This window comes from Larus michahellis, chromosome 2, assembly GCF_964199755.1.
Source record: "Larus michahellis chromosome 2, bLarMic1.1, whole genome shotgun sequence".
Taxonomy (NCBI): domain Eukaryota; kingdom Metazoa; phylum Chordata; class Aves; order Charadriiformes; family Laridae; genus Larus; species Larus michahellis.
In genome coordinates this window covers 156,858,404-156,882,009 of record NC_133897.1, presented here as the reverse complement: position 1 = coordinate 156,882,009, position 23,606 = coordinate 156,858,404, and the positions used below count along the sequence as shown (strand labels likewise).

At 42.0% G+C, this 23,606-nt stretch overlaps 1 protein-coding gene across 1 annotated transcript in view; it reads right to left on the bottom strand.

Annotated features, from left to right (window-relative positions):
* Positions 1-23,606, bottom strand: part of FER1L6 (fer-1 like family member 6) — a 68,242-nt gene that overhangs the window by 2,008 nt on the left and 42,628 nt on the right. The window contains exons 27-40 of the mRNA XM_074573560.1: positions 22,856-22,978; positions 22,686-22,725; positions 20,817-20,932; positions 19,565-19,696; positions 18,402-18,527; positions 17,746-17,873; positions 15,728-15,898; positions 14,398-14,558; positions 11,447-11,589; positions 10,788-10,876; positions 8,418-8,516; positions 5,776-6,017; positions 5,270-5,433; positions 2,448-2,548 (exon numbers count right to left, since the gene is read on the bottom strand). Of these exons, the coding sequence (XP_074429661.1) occupies positions 2,448-2,548; positions 5,270-5,433; positions 5,776-6,017; positions 8,418-8,516; positions 10,788-10,876; positions 11,447-11,589; positions 14,398-14,558; positions 15,728-15,898; positions 17,746-17,873; positions 18,402-18,527; positions 19,565-19,696; positions 20,817-20,932; positions 22,686-22,725; positions 22,856-22,978 (1,835 nt within the window). The remainder of the gene's footprint in view (positions 1-2,447; positions 2,549-5,269; positions 5,434-5,775; positions 6,018-8,417; positions 8,517-10,787; positions 10,877-11,446; positions 11,590-14,397; positions 14,559-15,727; positions 15,899-17,745; positions 17,874-18,401; positions 18,528-19,564; positions 19,697-20,816; positions 20,933-22,685; positions 22,726-22,855; positions 22,979-23,606) is intronic.

Sequence of the window (23,606 nt, the reverse complement as noted above, 5' to 3'; positions counted from 1 at the left end):
ATTTGAAGTGCAGAAACAGTTATCTGTTAGCACTCAGTTGATTTTGACTCCTCTGCATGTATGAACCACATATTCCATCACTCAGGGGCACTGAGCTGGTAAACTTAAACACCAGCTTTATGGAACTGAGGCATGCAATATCTTCAGCTACGAGTTTATTTTCTTTCCGGTAAGTGAGCGTCTAGCTAATATAGTATTTACTATCCACATGCTGATAGGGCTTTAGTAACCTTGGGATTTATTTTGCCTAACTTTAAAACTTAGATGCCCAGCCTGGTCAGTCATATGGGCTGTCTGCATGTGGAGAGGAAGGACCTTCTGGAGGACAAAGAACCTTCTGTTCATCTTTTTCCCTAGCTCCCATCTTGAGATACGCATGTTAGGTAATTCAGATGACTCCCTCACCTGTACATGAGCAGCTACAAAAGGAGCCTGAATGGCTTGCTTCTGAGATGAGTAATGTCAAGTGAGACTAGCCTCACCCTAATTTTAATTTAATTGAGGCATGCATCTCAATTAAGAGTCGAACTGCGTTGAGACATGTGTTGGATGAGGAGCCTCTCTGAGGCTCTTACTCAGTGCACTCTTGCACTCCTACTCAGTGCCAGTCCCGGAGGAACACTCTGGTTTTGTGGCTTCTGGGTCAAAACACCTCCAGGCTGGCTGTGCAGCAGAGAAGGGGCCACCAAGCTAGTGACAACCTTTTGACCCAACAGTACACTTGCAGATAAAATGCCCTTGAGGTGAAAAAGCAGGGAGCCCTTGAGCCCCCGGCTGCCTGGTATTCATGGGCTGGGATGGAAAAAAAAATGAGAGGAAAATGAGAGGGTGCCTTTGCCCATCCTGTTGACAACCTTCTGGACATGTAATCTTTCTATTAAACGCTACGCTCCCTCTTAAAACTGCCTAGGCTGATTGCCTCCCAGCAGATGTATTTCAGAGCTATCCCAGTCCTCCCTTCTCTGTAGTGCTTTAGTTTCTATTACTGGGAGCCTTTCAGACAGACATCTGTCAGACATAGCTCATCCTGCCTTTGCGTAAAGACGTTGGGTCAAATGATTGATTAAAGTCTTTCCAAGGCTAATTTTTAACAAGTCTAGTACCTCTAATTTTCAGGCTAAATTTATACCCTTTGTAGGGGTATTGGCAATTTCACCTTCATGCTGTTTTCTCCTTTTTCGTGTTTATCTCAACATGTGTATCAAACCAACAAAATTAAACAGAATGTGCAGTGATTACCATTATGATTAGCAATTGATTTTTAGAAGCTTTGGTAGCAGGAAATATAACATCAATTTCTCTCTCTTTTTTTTAAAAACCTAGCTCATTACTTTAGTAGAACAAAGTACTTGAGCAAAAATAGATCAGAAGTACTTTTTTTCTGAATGTGAAAATCTCAGCCAATAATATTTTTTTAATGTGACAAATACCGAAAGACAAAATGCTCCTTCTAGATCATCTGCCTTCATTAAACCACTTAAAATGTCCTCATTAAAAATTCTTATGATGAAAAATAAGCATATTCATTCTCTGATTATGAAGTACAAAAAAATTAGAGGTAGATTTGTTAAAGTCATATTATTCGTGTATGACCTATTTTTGTGTTTTATGTGCCTTTATCTGCAAAAGATTAACTTATGCAAAAACAACTAGATGTATGTAGAGATCAGTTTTCCACTGATATGTAGCACCTAAGACACCTTTAAACGTGTGCAGATAATTCTTAGAATCATAGAATCATTTAGGTTGGAAAAGATCCTTAAGATCATCAACCGTTAACACAACACTGCCGAGTGCACCACTAAACCATGTCCCTCACACCACATCTACACTTCTTTTAAATACCTCCAGGGATGGTGACTCAACCACTTCCCTGGGCAGCCTGTTCCAATGTTTGACAACCCTTTCGGTGAAGAAATTTTTCGTAATATCCAAAATTCTTTTTTCCTAATACTAAGACTCTGCCTCCTAATGATCATATTAAAAAACAACCTGAACACAGGAAATATTTCATACAGTCACTTTAAAGCACTTAAAAATTAATGGCTTATAGTTATCCTCTTAACATAGTAAATATAATCCATCTGATCTTTATTGGTGACCAAACCGAGGTGTTAGGTATATGCATAAGTTATGATGGTTTTTAAGAGGCTATCACATGGCAGGTCAGCTATGGAATGAGCTTGCGTGTGAACTCTAGCTGACCACAAACACGCAGCAATGCAATTTATTTGGGCTTCCAGAGGAAGGCATTTCAGCTAACCTGGAAGGTGCTGCCGGCTGCGAGTGCCAGCAGCCAGGCAATGCACAATTTGGACAAATGGCTTGCTCAAGGTTACAGCAGGAAAGAGGAGAAAAGCCAGGAGAGGTGTAAGAAGACCTGTTCTTCCCCATCTCCTGCTGAATGCCCCTGCCCCACCTTGTTTAATGGGTATGCTCTTACTCACTTGGGTTTTTCCAAGGGCTCGGGCTCCTTTCGAGCTTTGCCTACAGGATTCTTCTCAGCTTCTTCTGCTGTGACTAAGTGAAACTCAGCTTCCACCTTGCCCTGGATCAGAGAGATCATATGTAAGTATCCACTCCTGGGTTATTATCACTAAATCACAGCAGGGTACAGCTTGTGGAGAAATTATGGAATAAGCTGAGGGCGAAGAAACTTGACTGAAGAAAATAAGATGAAGTCTTTGCAGTTAAAGAGAAAGCACAAAGGAAAACCCAGGCACCAAATTCCTGGCTTATGCTCAAGGACAATGAGGAAAGAGAGGTAGGATGTTTTCTTCCAGACCCATAATGTATTTTCTGCTTCCTAAATTATAATGTAATTCATCTAAGAAGAGCTGTCTTCTACCTGAGGCATGTCCTGGCACAGCTGAGTAGCCGAGCTGGAAGCTGCACTGCTGATGTGGACAAGGTGTAGCCCACCAAAGAGGGGAAATTCAGCCAGTCACAAGTGCTGGAGCACTTGAGCTGTGGGGTCTCAGCTCATGAAAGGAAGATGGCCAGAAACGAGATCTGTGTGCAGAAAATGTCATGCAGTCCCAGAGCTCTATTCAGGCTAAAAGAATAGCAGTCTGGCAGGTGGATTCAGAGTCAATTTTCTTGATGGATGGCCAGAAGATGATATGCAGAGCTGCGACAAAAGGGCAAATTTGTTCAGCACCAACTTACTGATAATTTCTAGAATTCAGAAAAGTCATAATGGGATATAATTTCTGGTTACTGCATCTTTTCATTGTGACAACCCATTAAAGCCAGTTGAGTGACCGATAAAATATTATCACTTATAAAAGATCATGTCTGTTACATCTTGCAGTAGAAACATGTAATTTGAGATATTCAGACTCTTAGTATCAACTGTAACTTCTACTACGGATGTTAGAGCTTCCTAAATATGGGTTAGATATTTGCTTTTCCCTTGCACTCACAGCAACAAATCTGTTGTTATTTCCATCTGTGTTAGGTTACAGAGACGTTCTCTCTTTTCCCTGTTTATCCAGGTGCGTTCCTCAGTACTTTCTCCACTATAAATTTAATTAGGCCAAATGAAAAAAAATTATGAAGATTTCAGAGATTTAAAGATTCCAGTAACAATTAAGAGTGGATAAATCAAATCAGCTTCATAAAATCTGTGATGGATGAATAACGGACAAATGGCTTTTCATGTTATTTGTTATTTTCCTACCCCATACCTTTGTGGATATCAAAAACTAAAGTGTTTAAAAAACCTATGGCCAGCAGCTGGGATTCAGGACAGAACTGGACTGAAAGAAGGATTCAGATGAAAGGGATCAATGTGTAAGACAAAGGGATCAAGAGATGAAAGTGGACTGGGAGAAAGAGAATCAATTGTATGAGAGCTGAGAGAATTAAGGTAAAGCAGGGATTTGCAAATGGAGCCCATCCACTAAAACCATGGAAAATACACAGTCACCTTCAATCTGATGAAGGCAACAAACTTGAAGATAGCACTATTTGTTAAGGCATTCTTCTTGCTGGAAGGGATGGAAGGGTGAGGTTTAGGAAAACTCTTGGATAGTCAATGAAAGTCTAGAGAGGGAGGTAGATCCCCTAAAAAAGGGCCAAAGCAGGTGAATTTGTGGAGGGCTATACTACAGGAAGGCAGCTTGTAGCTCTTGGTCTGTGTCCTCACAGAGATCTGGATGGACCTAAAAAGACTCCAACCACACTAATCCCAGAACAGGGCTGCAGGGATGTCTAGGTTCAGGTCCAAGCTCCCGAGGAGCTCTGTGGCCGCATGAGCAGATCAGCTCAGGTTTTCCTTCACTAGCTTACACAGCTCTGCTTCATGCTCTGTTTCATGCAGACATGCCCCAAAGACCATGTGCAGAGTTACCTATTGGGATGTATTTCATGCCTAGATACATGCAATCCACCTAGGAAACAGAGGAGCAGAGCTGTCTTTCACCTACGCTGAGGATCCCTATACTGCTGTAACAGCACAAAGGAGCCTTAAAGACAGGGGAAAATGAAGAAGTTGTGTTAAACACTGGGAATTTCACTGTAGCTCCAGATTATACACAGAAAACACTGCAACATTGTAAAAAGATGCTGCAGAAGAAAACCCTGAGATAAATGGCTAGGTACACGCTGAGTGAGATTTACACCCTGTTGGCAAGCCTTGTTACACTAGAGGCTTCAGGTAAATTAAAATTTTGTATCAGCATTTATATTCTTCTTAGGAGGATACTTCTGATATAACAAGTCTTGTAGAGTGTGGGGGAAGCTGCCACTGTCCTTTGCATTCCTTTATACCAGTTGTATCCTGCCACTAAACCAAAAAAAAAAAAACAAACCAAATTGGCTTAGTGAGTACACTTCAGCAGGAAGAGGGGACTGTGGTCTTTCTGCTTGAGACGTGTCACTAGCAAGGAGAGTAATGGTAGAATCTACAATCTGTTCTTTGACCCTGGTTGAAGTGAGAAATAAATAGAAAATAAATAAATAGGCGGGTAAGATTCCTCCCAGGATTTCCTCAACTGACATAAAGTTGGCTGGAAACACCTGATTTTCCACTCTACCCATCCAGTGTGCTGGGAGATGAACAGTAGAAGAAAGCAAAGAAAAAGTACAAAGAGCTCTGGCTGCCTGGGATTATCTGAACCATATTTATGGGGGACCACTGAAACATTTGGAGGAGCCCTAGGGATTGCCAGTGGCGATTGTTCAGATACTACACCCAAGATCAGCATCTGTCTGTCTCAGGACCTCAGTCCAGAGAAAAGCTGTTCATCTGTAGTGAGCTGCCTACCGTGAGCTCCCCAGCCTTGATGAAAGGCCACCAGCCTCTGACGCGCTTCTGCTGAAATATGGAGATCTTGTTTTCTTCACTTGCTGCCACAACCATGCCTAGGTCACAGCTCTTGGCTGTCTTTGCTGCTCGAGGGAACCCATTCAGGTTCAATTCAAGAGTGCCTGGAGGGAGAAGTAATGTGACAACACTCAGAGGCCAGACAGATGTGAACGCATTCAAACAGCAGCTTCCAGATGGGATACATGGAGCAATGCAGCAGCCTGGGCTCAGGCTTCACAGCTGGGGATCTCCCTCTACTGTCAGCCATTCATTTGTATTGTCCTGGCATCGTCTCATCTGAGTTCCTAATTATTCCCTCTCCAAGAAATACATGTTTGCAACATGGCGCCTCAGAGAAAGACAACCAAAAGTTGGGTCTCAGATGCCGCTCTGTACATACCTCTACAAAATATAGGCCTGGTAAGACCTGAGGTGAAGTTCAGGCAGATCCATTGCATACTTACCCAAGAAATCATCGGAAGAGAGTCTTTCAAAGTCCCACACCTGAAGGACCAACTCTGCAGGTACTTTGCGCTCTGTCTTTTCCAAGGAGAATATGTTTTCTCTTTTACTAACTACCATTTGTTTCTCTGCTGGGAGATAGTGGAACGGGAACACAAAGCGCCAGTTGAAGTTGCCCTCTCCTGTCAAGGAGTTGTAATGTACGTCTGTCTCCTGCTTGTCCTCTTCCAGGCCCTTTATCCACCTATGGCAAGTAGATAGTGGAATACACTGCTGTCACCAGGGGAGCTGGAGTTGTGGTTGTTGTTATTCAGCTACAGGCATGATAATTTACTAATTCCTCCCTAATCAGTGTGAGGTAACACACTGTTCAGGACTGTGACACATAGTGACAGCCCTGGCTCTGGGATCTCAGCTACTTCTGAGCCATGGCACAGCAGCAATGGCCAGCGATGACCAACATTTGAGAGTAAGAACATGACTTTTATTTAGATCAGATCCCAAAATACCAGTTGGCCATTTACTGTTGGCTAAGATGTCTGTCTTCTTTGGGAGAGGCAAAGACAGCATCAGTGATTCATCCATTACTAATCACCTCGTAGCCATGTTGTGCCACACTAATAAATTCTGTGTCAATGACCCAATACTGATTTAAGTGATCAGTATTAGAGTCTAAATTGTTTGCAGTTGCTGTTTTGGGGTATAAACATGGCATAAATATGGCTGGGGAAATCTCTCTGGTTTTTCTTGTGATTTCTTCTTGGTTTCTGCTACAGTGTGCACAACATCTGATGTGCAATGCCATGTTACAAAAGGACAATGCTTTCCTAAACATAATCTTCTCTTCTGAAGTGGTAATGATCCAGCTAGGTAAGTTTTAGTTCTGAAGATTATTTATCACAGCTTGAGTAAAGATTAGCATTTTTGTGCTGCATCCAAAGAGTGGCTTTTCCCCTGCAAGCCCCATTATTTCAAAAAGGAATTGGGAAAAACAGTAACCATCCCAAGCACGGCACTGCCCGCAGTGCAAATCCATGCCTGGTGACAGATTCAGTGCCAAGTGCACTGTCTGAACATAATGAGATTTGTGTCTTCATCACTAAGGCACAGAAGCAAAAAGTTACCCGCTCCTGGCTCTCCCTGTCAGACCGCTCTGGCATTGATAGTGAAGTTCTCATGTTATCACACAGCTCAGCACAAAGGCTGGCTCCCTATTTAGTTCCTTAATTTTGCCCTCTCAGAGCTACTCCACTGCTGCTCTGAACACATTAGTTTATTGATAGGTTGGATATATCTGTGTGAACAGCAGTGATTTCAGAGTAGCTCCTCTCAGGGAACTGCAAGGGGAGGTTTGCTCAGCCAGGGTGTGCAATAACCGCACTTGCAGCCCGCTGGGGTCCATACATGGGTATTAGTGCCCTCTTCACCCAGGCTAATATTGCCTGCTCCAAAGGAGTGGAACCACTCCTGGTACCCCACACAGCTTGGTCAGAGCTCACACAGGTTTCCCTGGTAAAATGCACTTGGATATACCCTACACAGGACTAAGAGCTGTTACCAGACTGCCCTGTCCTTATGCTTACTTTGGATTTCATATTATGTTCACATGATTTTCAGAACCTGCAAAGTGCAAAGCATCTTCTCTTCCCTGCTCCATCAGCCCCAGTGCTGCCTCCTCCAGCTCTTTGCATCTGGTCATTGGCAATTTTCATAAAAACAGGCTTTTATGAAAATTCATTTTTCCATATGCCTAGTGCTCCATAAATTCTGATTTTTCCAGCACTCCGCAATGACACAATTCATGCTGGCATAATAATCTCACTGTCTAGTAGTGGACACATAGCAAGAAATCTAAGGCAAATCTCTCACCTGAGATTTCCAATACTTCCTACTGCCACCTAGGCCATAGTTTCCCCCCACTCCTCTCTGGTACCTGCTCAGAGGCAGAAAGGGCAAAGCCGTACTGCAAACAGGCAAGTAATTTTAAGAAGTAACCTGCTACAATCTCAGAAAAGAACTGGTTTAAGTGTCAAACTCACCTTTCACTCTCTCTCTTTTCATTTTATTTATGTGAAATCCTTCCCATTTACTGATTATCCCAGTAACATCTCTGCAGCTGTGACAAGCGTTTTGTCTGCAGCAGAAAGGAGATGGAGAACGAGCCTACGCGATGTTCTCCCCAGCACGGACATACTCATCCACCCACACATGCTCCCCACACGAGGTTAGAAAATAATTCCCACAGAAATAGCCTGGCAAACACCAGATTTCTTCTTTCTAATGTGGTCACAATTCCATTTTCCCTGATTATTTCATAACTCTCTGCATCCATGTAACCCCTAACAGTTCAAATTCTGTAAGTGTTTGATCACTTTTGCTAAACCATGGGCTTGGTTCTCTTCTTACAACAAATCTGTCTAAGCAGGAAGCAAGGACTAGTGTCATTTTAAAGTTACTTGATTTTAAGAGGGAAAAAAAAGGAGGGGGGAAGAAAAGAAGTATCCATGACAAATGAGTAATTTGGGCAGGCATTTAGAGCAAAGTGCCAAGGTTACAGAAATAGCTTATCGGATATTCTCACAACATAATTATCTGCTTTTTGAATGAAATATTACTTGGCCTTTTGAAGTCGTGAAGAACTTACCCTTTTACATAGATATCACTTGATTTTTGCCCTGTAAAGATGTTTTCATCTTCTAGAATTACATCCTCTGTGTTCCAGATTATTACCCTCAGTTCATAGCTGAAAAAGAAAAGAAAGGAGGCCTGTGTGTACTCAAGCTCTGGTCAGACACTAATGTAACCCTCTATGCAACCATGCTTTTATAAAGTGAGAAACGTTGTATTTCTGTGAAACTCTTAAAATAGCATCAGCCTCAGGCCCCTTCTGTTTACAAGAGGGTATAGTGATAGAGTGGGGATGGTGGCTCCTCTCAGCTCTTGGAGCGTGCTGGACGACAGCAGGGTCACTGCCAGCATCAGAGGGATGGAAAATTCCTTGCTTTTTATGTGCCTGTTCCTTTTCAATTCTCTTCACAAAAATGCTGCAGTGAAACAAGGCAAAGTTGATCTGAGCAACATCATCAGAGCAGCCTCCAAAACAGTGAGCAGCTTGCTAATAAAAACCACAGATCCTTGGGAGGTGTTTTTCAGAAGAAATCATAGAATCATAGAATGGTTCAGGTTGGAAGGGACCTTTAAAGGCCATCTAGTCCAACCCCCCTGCAGTAAGCAGGGACATCTTCGACTAGATCAGGTTGCTCAGAGCCTCATCAAGTCTGGCCTTGAATGTCTCCAGGGATGGGGCCTCCACCACCTCTCTGGGCAACCTGGGCCAGTGTCTCACCACCCTCAGTGGAAAGAACTTCATCCTAATGTCTAATAAACCTGCCCTGCTCTAGTTTAAAACCATTGGCCCTTGTCCTATCGCTACATGCCCTTGCAAACAGCCCCTCCCCAGCTTTCTTGTAGGCCCCCTTCAGGGACTGGAAGGGGCTATAAGGTCTCCCTGGAGCCTTCTCTTCTCCAGGCTGGACAACCCCAACTATCTCAGCCTGTCCTCATAGGAAAAGTGCTCCAGCCCTTGGATCATCTTCGTGGCCCTCCTCTGGATGCACTCCAACAGGTCCATGTCCTTCTTGTGCCTAAAAATATTGTATTTGGTGCAATCCAGTGCATTAAAAGGGAAAAGAATCACTGCTTAGAGATATTTTCATTTAAGCAAGTGTAATTGTCTTCAGAAGCAACAGTAAAAGGAATTAGAGCTTTCCCATCCTTTCCACTCCCTATATACAGACATTTCTGGTGGTCTTCCAAAGCTCTAGAAGCTTGAACTGAAATACAGATGTCGCAAGTGACATAAAAAATTGATACTCAAAAATTTGTGCACGCCTTGAGTCATTGGGAAAAGGTTCTTCACTGAGAGGGTGGTGGGTCACTGAAGCAGACTCCCCATGGAAGTGGTCACAGCACCAAGCCTGTCAGAGTTCAAGTTCAAATATGCATTTGTTGGCAAAATGTGTAACTTGTGTTTGCATGTTGACTTTCTTTCTCATAATTAATGGTTTGACAATATTTTTCTCTGCTTTTGTAGACTACAAAAATGGCAGCGACATTTTGGTTTTGTGGGTATGATTATTTTTAAATCTTTTGGGCTTGGAAAATGCTTGTTGTTAAGGATCTTTACAGAAAGTTCTGATCTGAAGAAAGTAATTGCTACATAGACTTATTTTTGTCAAATCCTGGCTTTTGTAAAAGGAAAGGAAAAGAAACACAGTTTTATTACATCGTTTCTTGTTCAAACATAAATAATAGAGGAATAGTACCTGATGCTGCTTCAGACATAAAATTCTCAGGAAAGGCCTTACTAAAATATTGGAATAAAGCTGATGCAGGGTGGGCTGAGAATTCTGTTGGTCAGTTTTGTGCCTCATTAACAAGCATTCAATTAGCTTGAAGAATTATGCAACTATGTTGCATACAAAGTAGCATAAGTATCTGTCTGAAATTTGAGAGATGGTTATTCCAAACATATCTGTCTGTTGCTGCTTTATGTGTTTCTTGATCTTTGAACCAAGTGCTGGAAATCCAATAGGTGCAATACTATTACATCAGACTAAAGATCTTAACCAGGGCCAAGTGTGTTATCCTGCTGAAAGAGGTAGTGAAACTAGAATTACCTCTTTCAGCTCAACAAGTGGATGATAACATCAGAATTATTAAGGGACTCTTGCCTCTAACCACATGTAATCTCTATGTGAAAAAGCGGTATCATTCTAAAAGAGGTGTGTGGTTGCCCTTGATGTAAAATCACCAAATCTTGAGTTGTTTAATGGAGGAGACCGAGCTGGATGCTCTCTTTTGACTTGAAGTCGTGTGAACCTAAGAAAACTTTTCTCAGGATCACAAAAGTTTGTTTTGACTGTTCTTTTTATAGTTCTTTCCAGACGCTTAAGAAAGGCTCAGTCTTTCAAGACTTCTGCCACTGTGCTGGGGGGAAAGTACAGAGTATTACCCTTTGGGTTTTCTTGGTGAAATGTCCACTGGGGGTCCTGGCAGAGGCATATCTTTAGGAAACATGTCGACCCACATCTGTACACGACCCTTGGAAAAAAGGAAAAAGATAAACATCTCTGTAACCCTAATTTAGAGAGACTTTAAAAGGCTTTAAAAGTACTTCTGGCACCCAAAATCACCGCTTCCTCTGTGACCAACCAGCTCATTATCATGTAACTGTGATTTTATCTATAAACTTGCTATACAATATATTTTTTTCATACACTTATTCTAGCAATCTCACAGGAATTTGGTGAAGTTGGAATTGAGCTTAACCATTGTCAACTTCAAGGTAAAAGTCCATATAAAAATAGTACACGACGAAAGGAAAGAACCAAAGTCCAAATACAAGCACAAGAGTTTGTGTTAACGTAATAAACTAAAGCATTTAAAAGAATGAAAATATGCATCTACTCCTTGTGTGGTTACTGTGTATTTAGGGAACCGGCTGCATACATGCATGTGTGACAATTTCCAGGTTGACACCGTCCAAAGTCTCACCCCTAACACTCAGATGCTGTCTCTGCAAGTTCGCAGATAAAAATAGAAACCACAGTAACTGGAGGAAAGAAAACTGCTCCTGGGTCTACCATCACTACCATCTCTGAGCTGCTCTACCTGTTCCATGCCTGGCTTATCCTTATGGTAGAGAGGTCGAGTCTCAATGTGCTCTGGGACCAGTTTGTATCCAGCTCCAGGGATTTCTTCCCAAGCACGTAAAACCTTTAAGGAGAGATGTTCATACGATTCAACTGGCTCCTCTACAGGAAAAAAAGAAAGCAAAGAAGTTATAAAGTTGAGCCTCTTGGTGATATGTTCCATTAATTATTAAAAATGGTCATTAAAAATCTGATTGAGTTAGAAGTTTTATGTATCCCAGCTAAGTAAAGAAGGGTCTAGAAATGCTTGTAAATAAGGGTACCCACTGGGGTAACTGTAAGATTAGCACTTAGGCAGCAGTTTATTTATAAAACACAGCAAATCATTTTACTATTACAGCAGCAGTTGCTAATAGGAAGACTGAAGAAACACGTGAACTACTCTTTTTACAGAAAATTGCAAATGTGAGGATTTTTTACAGTTCATGAAAGAGAAGGAGACCTGGATTTTGATGGAGATGAGAGTAAACAGGCAGTAGGAATTATATCTATACCTCATTTTGCCTTGTGATGGCAACAGCAAAGACCCCCCTGGAGAACTCAATCACACCTCAAGGGAAGAGGGCTGAAATTGAAGAACGTTATTCCTCCTGACCAGCTCAGCTTGGCCACTGGAGGAAGTGAGACCCCCAAAGAAGGAAGAATCATTGTCAATATTGCATGTAGGGTGGATATTGGAAAGCAGAGAAAGCCTTTGAGCTACTGAGCCTCTTTTTCCTCCCTTTTTGTGTGGGCTCCATACAAAAGGAACCCAGATTTTTGAAGAGGGACGTCTCCTAGATCAGGAGAGAAGTACCTAAGTGAGAAGGAGTTAAGAGTTCTTTTGAGTCAGCAAGCAGTTATCACTTTTCTCACCCTGTTGCTATCTCTGAGTTGCTGGCAGGTGACAAAAGGTTTGGTTTGGATTTAACTGCAGGTATTAAACCCTTCCTAGTGGCTCAGAGAGAGAGGAAGGATGACCCTGTGGTTGTGAGTCCTGGTTCCCTTTTGTGCACTGACGTGTGTTTGAGATGTGATTATTTCATCTAATTTTCTCCAGCTAAACCCAAGGTTTTTAGCCTGAGCTACTCAGTCAGGCAACCTCAAGGGCAAGCAGGACAGACTGTCCCATGATGACCCAGACCTTCTCTCACGCACCTTTTTAAAGGTTGTTTTCACCCTCTGAAGATGCGTATTTCTTCCCATTGGCTACAGGTACTCCTAGACTATCTGGGAGTAGATATCTAACTTCTAGGCTCCTAAAGCAAAAATTAAATTATTCTTTTCCTTGAAATTTAAGGCTGGATTTAAGGCATAGGTATATTTTTCCACCTGTAAGTTATAAATGGTACTGCTCCCCCTTTTCAGTACTCCCCTAGAGGTCAAATCTGTGGTCTTTGTTAGTTTTACAGACCAAAAGATGACCAGCATAGGAACTCAGCAGGAAATAAAGGCCCAGATGTACTTGTCAGAACAGCAATCTGAATAGGAATTATGCAGAAGACTGTATGCTGTAAACCAGGTCTTTATAACATGTTGAAAAACTTGTGTACATAAGTACTTTGGACTTTGCCATCTGGTCCTGTATTTCCTTGCTTTTGGTTTCCATCATCTTGTCTGTTGTTCGTTTTTCTGAAGCTCATTTTAGTGAACTGGAATTTTGATTGAGAGATCTGTTGCTGTCAGTCTCACTCAATCGTCTGCTAGAGAGGAAAACAAACAGCAATACTGGGGTCATAAATCTCTCTCAGGCCAAGAAACCAAAAATGGATCAACTCTTTTCCCTTCAACAGTGCTACCAGAGCAGCCTTCCACTCAAGATGTGAGCTGTATTTTGTAGCTGCCAAGGTGAATTTTCTCAAAGACAAATAAACACAGATAAGCAAGTAGAGGTTTCCCTACATTGCCACAGTGTCCATTACTGTCTCCAAGACCAGATCCTTTTGTTCCCCTTTGAAAGTCTCCATCCTCACACCTCTTTTCCTTACCCTGAGTATAAACCTGAATTGTGGAATGGTTGGGTTGGAAGGGGCCTTCAAAGATCATTTAGTCTGATTCCCCTGCCATGGGCAGGGACATCTTTCACTGACAGCTTTGTCACACTCCATCCATATGTGATATGGACACTCAACTTCCTGGTAGCTTTGCTCTCTTTTTAAGCTGGGACCCTTGAAAGCAAGTTCTGTCCTTTCCTCTGGATTCGTGGGCCCCAGAGATACCTGGATTTACACAGAGCTGTGTTAGCACTTCAGAAGAGCAGTCAGAATGTTAATAATCAAGAGGAGGAAAAAAACAACAGAGAGGAGGAAAGCCAAGTAGGTAAGGTAGGACTGGCAGATAAGCGGCCTGGAACCTAACTGTGGTCAATTAGAGACTTATCTGACCTCAAGTAACTCACTTCACATCTGTATTTCCCTTCCCCCTTCTCCTCACTGCTTGGGTCTGTCTACACTAGTGTTTCAGTTTAGACAGGGAATGCATTTTTGAAAAGACTCTCTCAGTAATGCTGACTTTTCATGCTTTGGTTTGCTGTGTAGAGAGGTCTCAGAGCGTGCAAGCTGCTCTCCATTCAGATGAAACTAAGCCAGAAGACATGGTCCAAGAGGATGCCCTGCACTCCAACCACTCCTGGGTACCCCATCCTTGGGATCAGGCAGGACCTAGTCCAAAGTACCCCCCAACCCCCCTACTATGGGGATGTCAGGTCATCAACAATAACCATCTCACGCTACAGATTATCTGCAATTAAGCTACAGTAATAGCTATTATAAACACAGCCTTCATTACCACAGTTATATGAGCATTTCAAAGCAGAGACAGGTTCCAGTAATCTGACTTTAGAGTGCATAGCACAACAGGGCCCCAGCTACAGCTGGGCAGACTCTTGGTACTGCTACAATGCAGCTGAAGACTGATGAACTATTTTATTACCGTTCTCATCTTCTGTGAAGACTGTCTGTCCTTTAAAGACTTTTGTTCCTACTTGTATCTCCCCTGGCCGCATGAAGGGTCCACTTATTCTGTAGTCCTTACACAGCTTAGTGAGGATCTCGCTTGGCTTGGTTGCATCTCGCCATGCATTGTACCCTTCTCTGCAAGAATGGAACAGAGAGTGGAGAGAAAAGGGTGAGGTTTTTCTTCAGCTAAGTTCACTGGCAAATCAGGACTTCCCATGTGGAGATTTGCTTTGTGGCCAGTGGCCCTGATGTCTGCTCAGCCAAACTTTTCCCTTGAACTGTCCAGCACCACGTCTTACTTGAGACAACCCCTCTGCCTGCTCAGGTCCTAGGGCAAATCACTCTTTTCTCTTAAAACACAGAAGTTGATGCAGCCTTACCTGCAGCTTATGTAAAGTGGCCCAGGCATCAGCAAGTTCCCCAAGAGAAGAAGGACCAGAGCCCTTTCCCTGTTCTAACTAAAGGATTCAAGTCTACATGTTCTACCTCCAGGACGACATTTAAGGAAGAAGCATTCTGCTGCTCACCTGTGCAGAGGAGAAACTGGGATCCTCTTGGGACATGAAACAAGGACACAAACAAATACCTCATACTGGAGATTGAGCTGGTGGGAGGTCTGACTGAGCTGACCAAGGGAGGTCTTGGGGTTTGGTCTGTGCTCTTGGATTGTTTTTTTGCTTTCTCAACCCTTTGTTTGTAAATAAAATAATAATAATAGAAGAACCCCATACCTTAATCTCCCAGGTTAGTGCCCCACCTCAGGGCAATGGAGTTATTTTAGCTTTAATTTCTCTGCGTTAATCTTCATGCAAAATGGCCTTGAGAGTACAGCCGTGTGACTGGGAGCGGGAGCTCGGCACCACTGCCCGGCCAGCAGCCCTGCGCTGCTCTCACTCCTTCCAGTGCCACTCCAGTCCCACCAGCCTTGCTGCAATCACTCCAGTTGCAGTTCAGTAACAGAGAGCAGAGTTTAGTCCTGCCATAACTTCTCTGACAGATTATTTCCAATTTTTCCTTTATGCCTGTCCAAAGGTAGTTTATCACTCATGTACGTTACACATAGGCTGTCTACTATCTAAAATACTTGGTGAACAGTGTTGTTAATTTAAAAAAATCCACTTCCTACTGAGGCTGGCAGCTACCCAAAGCCACCACTAAGCTCTTTGGTGAAATCTAGTTAAAATACCTCTTATGACACTTTTGTGCTGGAGAAAGCATAATATTTAGCCACATCTGGAATTTCCCCTTCAAGTCAAGTCAATCACTGTGTGCTGCTCTCTGGTGCTGTCTGAAGAGGTACTTACATTTCATATTGACTTTGTAACCCACAGGTAGCTCGATGCCTGCTGTAGAAACGATTTTCCAAATCAATTTTAGTCTCCCCAATGAGATCATCTGTTCCCACGAAGTCATGGTCATAGATCAGGACTCTGAGCAAGGAATCCTTGGGGAACATAGCTTGGATTTCAAATGATCTACAGCAAAAAAATGAGAACTACGTGCGGTCAAATCAATTTTGAAGCCTAAAAGACTAAATTAATGAATACTGTGCAAACAATGTATGGACAGTGTCTCTTCTAATAAACAGTGGGAGGGTTTTGGTAGTGTTTTTTGTTTTGATGAAATATCTGGACATACTGGAAACACACAGTGCAAAAGTATTTTCTTTCTTCCTGCTTCCCTACCAGCCACTGTACAGGATTGCTACTACCTACAGTGGACAGAGAATGTGATGGAGCTGGTCAGCTGCAATGATTTATCCTGGATCCAATGGAGGTGGAAGTATGGAAATTACAAGGCTAAAGAAGCTATATGTATAACAGTTCTCAAATGCTTTTCAGAACCCACAAAAGGGATGTGTTTTCTTCCAATAGGTCCAGATTAAATATTGAATATAGGAATCTTGGGGCACCCAACAAAATGATCAGGCAAAAGCTTTAAAACAAGATTCAAAAAAGCAAAGATCAGAAGCGCCTTTTCACTCAGTGCATTTTTCAGGGATAAGGATTGTTGTCATTGAGATGTTTAGAGAAGCTGAAAATATAAAAGTGATTTTAAGAGTGATTTGGCAAATTAGTGGAGGACAGGACACCCTCAAGAGCACAACATTGACTCCAGATTTCTCCAAAGCACAGGCAAAACTGAGCTTTGTCTAATGAAGGACAAGTTTTGTCCTTTTTTTTCAGAGTGGATAAGGTCAAATTTGTAGCAACAGCAGAGCAGTTTTCGCAGGAGAGAGAGGTTTGGAAAGGCTCTGGGATTGCTAGAGGTTAGTGATACTGTGCTGACCAGGGCTTCTGGGGTGGCAAGAGGTGGTGAGCACGACTGATGCTACTGCTGCGAAGGAGTTGCTGGTCCAGTCACCCATGTTGGCAACATGGCAGCAGCAGAAAGGGCTATCCAAATGAACAGCCCCTTCCTAAACTTGTCTAAAACACACACAGTGGTGTTTTCCCCTTCCATCTGTATGTATCATCTACAGTGCCTGTGCTTTATGGTTTATCATAATGATGGTTCGGTTGCAACCTCTACTAAAGAAGAGCTTAAATCACAGAAACTGAGATGGCATGCTATGGAGGGACCACTCTGTTCTTGTCTTTTCTCCTTACACTTTTTTCTTTAAGTCTGCTTTTGCAGACAGGACCCTGGGCTAGGGGGCTTTCAGTCCAACACAGTATAGCTTCTCTGTCTTATGTTCTTACATAATAACTCCATCCCAATTCAAAGTATTTTTAATCTTCTTAAAACAGGGAAAGTTACTGGCGAAAAAATCACAGCTATTAGCATTAACAATATAAACAAGTATGAAGTATTGGTAATACAAAGTTGATGCGTACTGACATCAAATTTGTAGTGCCCCTGGCTCCCTCATTCAGAAGGCTGGCTGGTTTCAAAAAACTATTTTTTTATGCTAGCCCTAAAATTATGAGGTTTATTTGGCACTCCATTCAACCTGAAATAGCAACAAAGATTGTGAAATCACACATTACTGTGCTGATATTTATTCCACTTTAAACTTAACAATTGCACAGAGAATTTGCACAGAGAAGATCATGTGCTGTCTCATTTCCTCTCATGCATCATTTTGCAAAACCTCTCACAGATTGCACTGCATGATGTGTTTTGGCTGGTATGAAAATTAAATAATTTATAATCATACAGGGTGGCACCAATTCTCAACATTTTAACCAGTAGAATTACGAAACATCCAAACAGGCAGAAATCAGCATATAGCAAACACTTTGTAATAGTAACAGCAATAGTGGTGGCGAGTGAGAAAGCAGAAATCACCCCTGAATAAAAAAAATAAGCTATCACTGACCTTCCAAAAACTGGGTTTAGCTGCTTGGGGATGTAGTTTTCCCTGTCTTTAATTTCTGTGTTGCCCAGTCTCAGCACAATGTAGGGATCTGACTTGCCGTCTGGATCAGCTGGGCTGAGGTTAAATGCCTGTTAGGAAGAAAGACTGTGTCCTCAGGAAGCTTGGTTCAATACAGCATGGTCACGACACAGGACTGTGGGTTTCTTGTCCAGTCCTGGGTGTTCTGGAAGTGCCTACCACTTTGATAACGTGCAACTCTCAGCCCTCAAAAAATATGCTCCCATTTTCCCCTTACTAAGAAAGCTTTGTTTAAATGTGTGTCACTTTGAAACAACTCTACTGATTAAAATTGGCTGCATTTGCATAACGTGGCTGGACCAAGTTGTCCATACCATGTTATTTACGTCTCTAGCCCTTTCAGTTTGACCAAGTAAAGCGATTCTCCAGTCTTGTGGTTCATCATGAGGAATATGTAACTTCTTCTACTCTGAACACTTATTTCTAAAACATGAAACATTGTGTGAAATATGACCAAAAAAAATTCTACCACATGGATAAAGGATTTTCAGAGGCTTCACTGCAGACACTGGAGGTAAACTGAATTGAAAAGAAATATCCAAGTTATTTCAAGGTTAAAGGAACATCTGTCTACTTACTGCCACAATATAAACCCTGATGAGGACTTTGACGGAATTGTTTGGTGGTATCCCTTGCAGGATGCGGGGCTGCCCTCCGTCCAGCAAGCTGCCATCCTCAGGACTTGGATATATGCAGAAGGAGCCCTGGTAATACACTGTCTTTTATCTCCCTCGAAAACAGATCAAGTGCAATACAAAAACAATCCTTTGAATGCAAACAAACCATCATTCATGCAGTCCACGCTGCAGCGCCTACATATACACAACACATTTTGTGGTACCACACAAAGAGAACACAGGCTCCAGTGCACTAAACATCGCCTTTAAAAATGTCTTTGCTCTATAACATGGCTCTATAACATCACATCTAGATTACCGTAAGAAGTACTTGCATGCTCTCTATTTCATTATTTAAAGGACTAATACCTGCAGTTGTTCTAAATCTAGTTTTTTTAGTATTAGTATTCTAAAAATAATATTTTGCCCTTAACAGTATATTTGCAAATTGATAATTCCACTGAGTTATTTTCACAACAGTGTGACTGGAATCCAACTGTATTTTTGCAGCCACTATACAACTCAGATAAATCAATATTGACTCATGCTGCTGAGTAGCTCATACTGCCTGAAAGCAACTAGTAGGTCATTTGAGCAGAAATTTGCATTGCAAACTAATTGAGGTATCAATGAGTTTAATCAGTTCCTCTAAACTACAAAGTGCTTGCAATCCTGCTATCATTATTCATGCTTTGAACTACATTTTCAGATTGCGTAATGGTGCCTTGGATCAGGCTGTGCGATTGTTTCCAACTGGAGTAGCTGTAAGCGCCTCCATTTAAACTAATGAAAATTACGTATAAGGTGCTGTAACTGATAGTGCAGTAATAAAGTTGCATTAGCGGAATCTGGACTACATAATATATCTCTTCTTCCCCTACTATGATTTAAAACTTTTTTGTAATTCCTTGTTTCATAACAACAGTGAACACCTGGTGCTGGATGCTGCTTTCATCTACCAGATAATGGGAAAGGAAAAATATGACTCTAGATCCAATAAAAGAGATGACTCTATTTACAACAGACCATCAATGTCTTTTTCTTTCATCTTTGGTATACCTGAAATCTGCATGAAAACATAAAGTCTCTAAATTATTACCCATTTAATCAACATTAAAGCTCACCTTAAATTTTCCTATTATTCTGTCTTCAGAGTCAGCATGAACTTCATCATTAGATTTTCCTCTCAAGAGCTGGAAAGTTTTCACCCAGTCCTCAAAGTTATTAAATTCACTCTCCAAATCCCCTTCATAAATCTTTGAAAATAGGAGAATGCTTATTTTTTGTGGTGCAGTGAATATATTTATAGCAACTTTTTTATTACAGGATGACTAGAAATCCATTTTGACTCAAAATACAGATTTTAATAAAACCAAGGTTTTGCAAAAGTCCTTGAGGGAAAAAAGTTAATTCCCCACTTAAAACAGGAGCAGCTTTGTCCTTCCCAACTACTGAAATAGTACATTAATGCAGCAAGTAGACGTGGCTCTAGAAGGGACAGAATGAACATTTGTAAGCTCTAGAGTGGATGAAAAACTGTGTGGATGTGCTGCTCTGCACTTCTGCTTCCTCTCTGCAACGTGCCTTCGATGTACTGACCCATTCTGTTATGTTAATGTGTCAGAACATGAGAGCAAAGCAACGAAGTGTGGTAGGGACAGAGCTTTAGGATAGGTAAAAAGACCACATCATTTTCAAAATGATGGATATTTTTTCAACACTCTCCCCCTGTAATTTATGAAGTGTTATTCAGTGTGAAATAGAAGGGCCTAGACTAGTGCCATCTCTTAAAAAATGGAAAGAGCAGTTTCTAATTCCCCTTTATTCAGCTACATTCTAATCCAAGCAGTCCTAGTCTTTTCAAACTTCTTCATGTCTCCAGTCGATTTGCATGACCCATACAGTTCTCCTTGAATTCTTTCTATCATTACCCAACCAAATCTAATGCGAGCTGAATATTACCTCCCCATCAGGGAGGATGCTGCACTGGTGATTGCAGCAATGCTTTCCATACTCTTTTTAAAAGTCATTCTTAATAGGCTGTAATATCTCCAACATGAAATTTAGAATTTCCAAATTCAGTGTTTTACAGGTGAACAACAAAACTGAATTTTCACTTAAGTCTCTCTGGGTGCGTCTATACTGGTAAACTGAAGGTCTAAGGCCAAGCGGGCCACATCCACCCTACGAAACCCTGATTTCCTCTGGGCCCCATGTGCTGATGTGCATTATCAAATATCATTTTGTGTGTTTTATTTGTTTTAAAGTGTTTGAAATAAATGTAGGGAGGGTTTGCTAAACTCAGCCCCTGATATCAAGCTTTGGGGTAACAGTGAATAACAACAGCCTTGCCCCTCAGCCTTGCTTCTCTCTTACCTGCAGTGTTGCTAGGTTTGGAGTTTCTTTCTGTTTCCTTTTCAACGTCTTATCCTTCTTCTTTTTATCCGGCTCATCTTCTATGATCAATGCAATGTGGTCAGAAGCCTGCTTGTCTGCAGAGATTTCATGACATCATGTAGGTTTTTAGTGAGCAAAGCGCATCAAATGCTTCAGATAAGAATGCAAAATACATTTTGAAGGTTCCCCCTTGCTCTTTCTCCATTCAGTTTTCTACTGCCGAGCTTAGGGTGCTCTCTTTTCCCACCTCTCCTCCCAGGCAGAGAGCTGGCATTTTATCCTCTCTGTGGCTAAGTCTTCTGGATGAGCTTCGAGGACCAAGTGTGATGGTGTCCTGTATCACTGTTTCCCTGCTTCCCAAGATGACCTTTTCCTTCCTCTCTGACTCCTCCCAGATGTAAACTACCAAATCTTAACATCTTTCACATAAAAAGGCTTATTTGAAACCGGAAGCCACTGTTTAGGCTGACTGGTACTTCAGCTATCAGGTGATCCAAGTCCTTCTCTGCTCAAAGGCATCACAAAATAGAGTGTTTCTCACCTTGTGAAAGCCCAGAAGTATGAGAAATGGAAGGAGGCATCTGACCAGCCTCACACCAGACTCCAAACACTGAGAGGGTACTTCCTAACAAACAGAGGGCGAGCCTTCAAAAATGACACTGATGTGGTTCAGTTCTTTGGCTGAAATCTAGATTTTGAGTTCACTTTACTCTCATTTTTCGAGTAGTTCATGTGTGCTTGATATCACTAAACATAGAAGTATATATATATTTGTTATATCAGTGCTGTCCTGTGTGTATAATACTCATCATCATGGGTGAAAATATGTAACAAAAACTATCAGAAGAGAATTTACAAGATCTGAAGTCATCAGTCAAAAACAATATGCCACAACTGCCTGAATAGCATGTGGAATAGTCCCAATGTCAACTAAATTTCTAATTGTAAGTGAACATCACACCTTTGTAGAACGTTTTCTGTCTAAATGTTTCCTCCATGTGGACAAGCCAGTTTCTCTCAGAAGCTGATGTCCACCTCATCTCTCAGCAGCCCTGATGATCACTGAAACACCATCAGCTGCTATTTACAGAATTATACCATCTGACATTTAGGTCATGTCTTCCATCCAGAGCAACCTCAACACCTCTTTAAAATAGAAATCACCTTGATCACTGGTGAAGTGCAGTCAGCTGTGGCATGGGAAGATGCTGTAATGTAATTCTGAATAGCAGCTCTGTGTAAACAGTAAATATTTGTTTTCCTTCCCAGTCTGCTCAAGCTGTCATATTTGTCCACATAACCAAATAATATTCTAGAACTCTGCTTGATTGTGGGAGGACATGTCAAAGCAGGGAGTATACATGTATGGAGACATATATACATAAACGTACACAGAGCCTATTTCTGGCCAATTCTTTTAGGTTCTCGTGTAAAAATTTTCCACTAGAGCCTGAGTTAGACACAAAGCTTTTCAGCTATGGAAGTAACACACACGACTATGAAGTCTCCTAGCAGAAGCTGTTTCTACAGCATTGATCCTGACTTGGATTAAAAATTGAGAGAAGCTTCTTTTTCTGGACCTGCTACAAATGCCATCTAAGATTATCCTAATCTCCAACTTCTATCATTTTGGACTTTGACTTTGCAAATCTTTGTGCATAAGGCCTGAATGACAGGAAACTCAGGATAACCGACTACTGCCTGTGAAGTTTTATTCTACCCACCATCTGATCAGCTGTAGAGGAAAGAGCCCAGTATACTGTTACCAGACATTGTTGACAGTAAAATAGCAGAGAAGCAAAGTATTACCAGTACAAAATAAGAGAAAAATGCAAATAATTTACTTACTGTCTTCAGGTTTTCCCTCACTTGGAAAAATTCCTTTTGCCTTTCAAAAGAAAAAGACAATGGACAAACTCCTTATCATGAATGTAATACAAAAAGGAATCATTCAGCAGTAAATCTGCTTTTACGACATGGCTCATCTATGAGAGTTTTGGGCACACTGGGTGACTTACTTTTTGCATTTTGAGCACAGAAGCATAGTATTTGGACCACCAGTCAATAACATTTTCAGCTGATTCATCTGCAAGTGTTCTTTTTCTCCGCTTTGTTGATCGTCGTATGGATTTTTTCATATCCTACCAAAGCACAGGGAAAAACACTGCTGAATTGGGGAGGAATAACCCCCTGCACCAGTACAGGTTGGGGGCTGACCTGCTGGAGAGCAGCTCAGCTGAAAGAGACCTGGGAGTCCTGGAGGACAACAGGATGACCATGAGCCAGCAATGTGCCCTTGTGGCCAAGAAGGCCAATGGCATCCTGGGGTGCATCAGGAAGAGTGTGGCCAGCAGGTGGAGGGAGGTCATCCTCCCCCTCTACTCTGCCCTGGTGAGGCCGCACCTGGAGTACTGTGTCCAGTCCTGGGCTCCCCAGTTCAAGGACAGGGAATTGCTGGAGAGGGTGCAGCAGAGAGCTACCAAGATGATTAGGGGACTCGAACACCTCTCTTATGAAGAAAGGCTGAGGGATTTGGGTCTCTTCAGTCTGGAAAAAAGACCTCTGAGGGGGGATCTTATCAACACTTATAAATACTTAGAGGGTGGATGTCAGGAGGATGGGGCCAGGCTCTTTTCAGTGGTGCCTGGGGACAGGACGAGAGGTAACAGGCACAAACTTGAGCATAGGAAGTTCCACCTAAACATGAGGAGGAACTTCTTTCCTTTGAGGGTGGCAGAGCACTGGAACAGGCTGCCCAGAGAGGTGGTG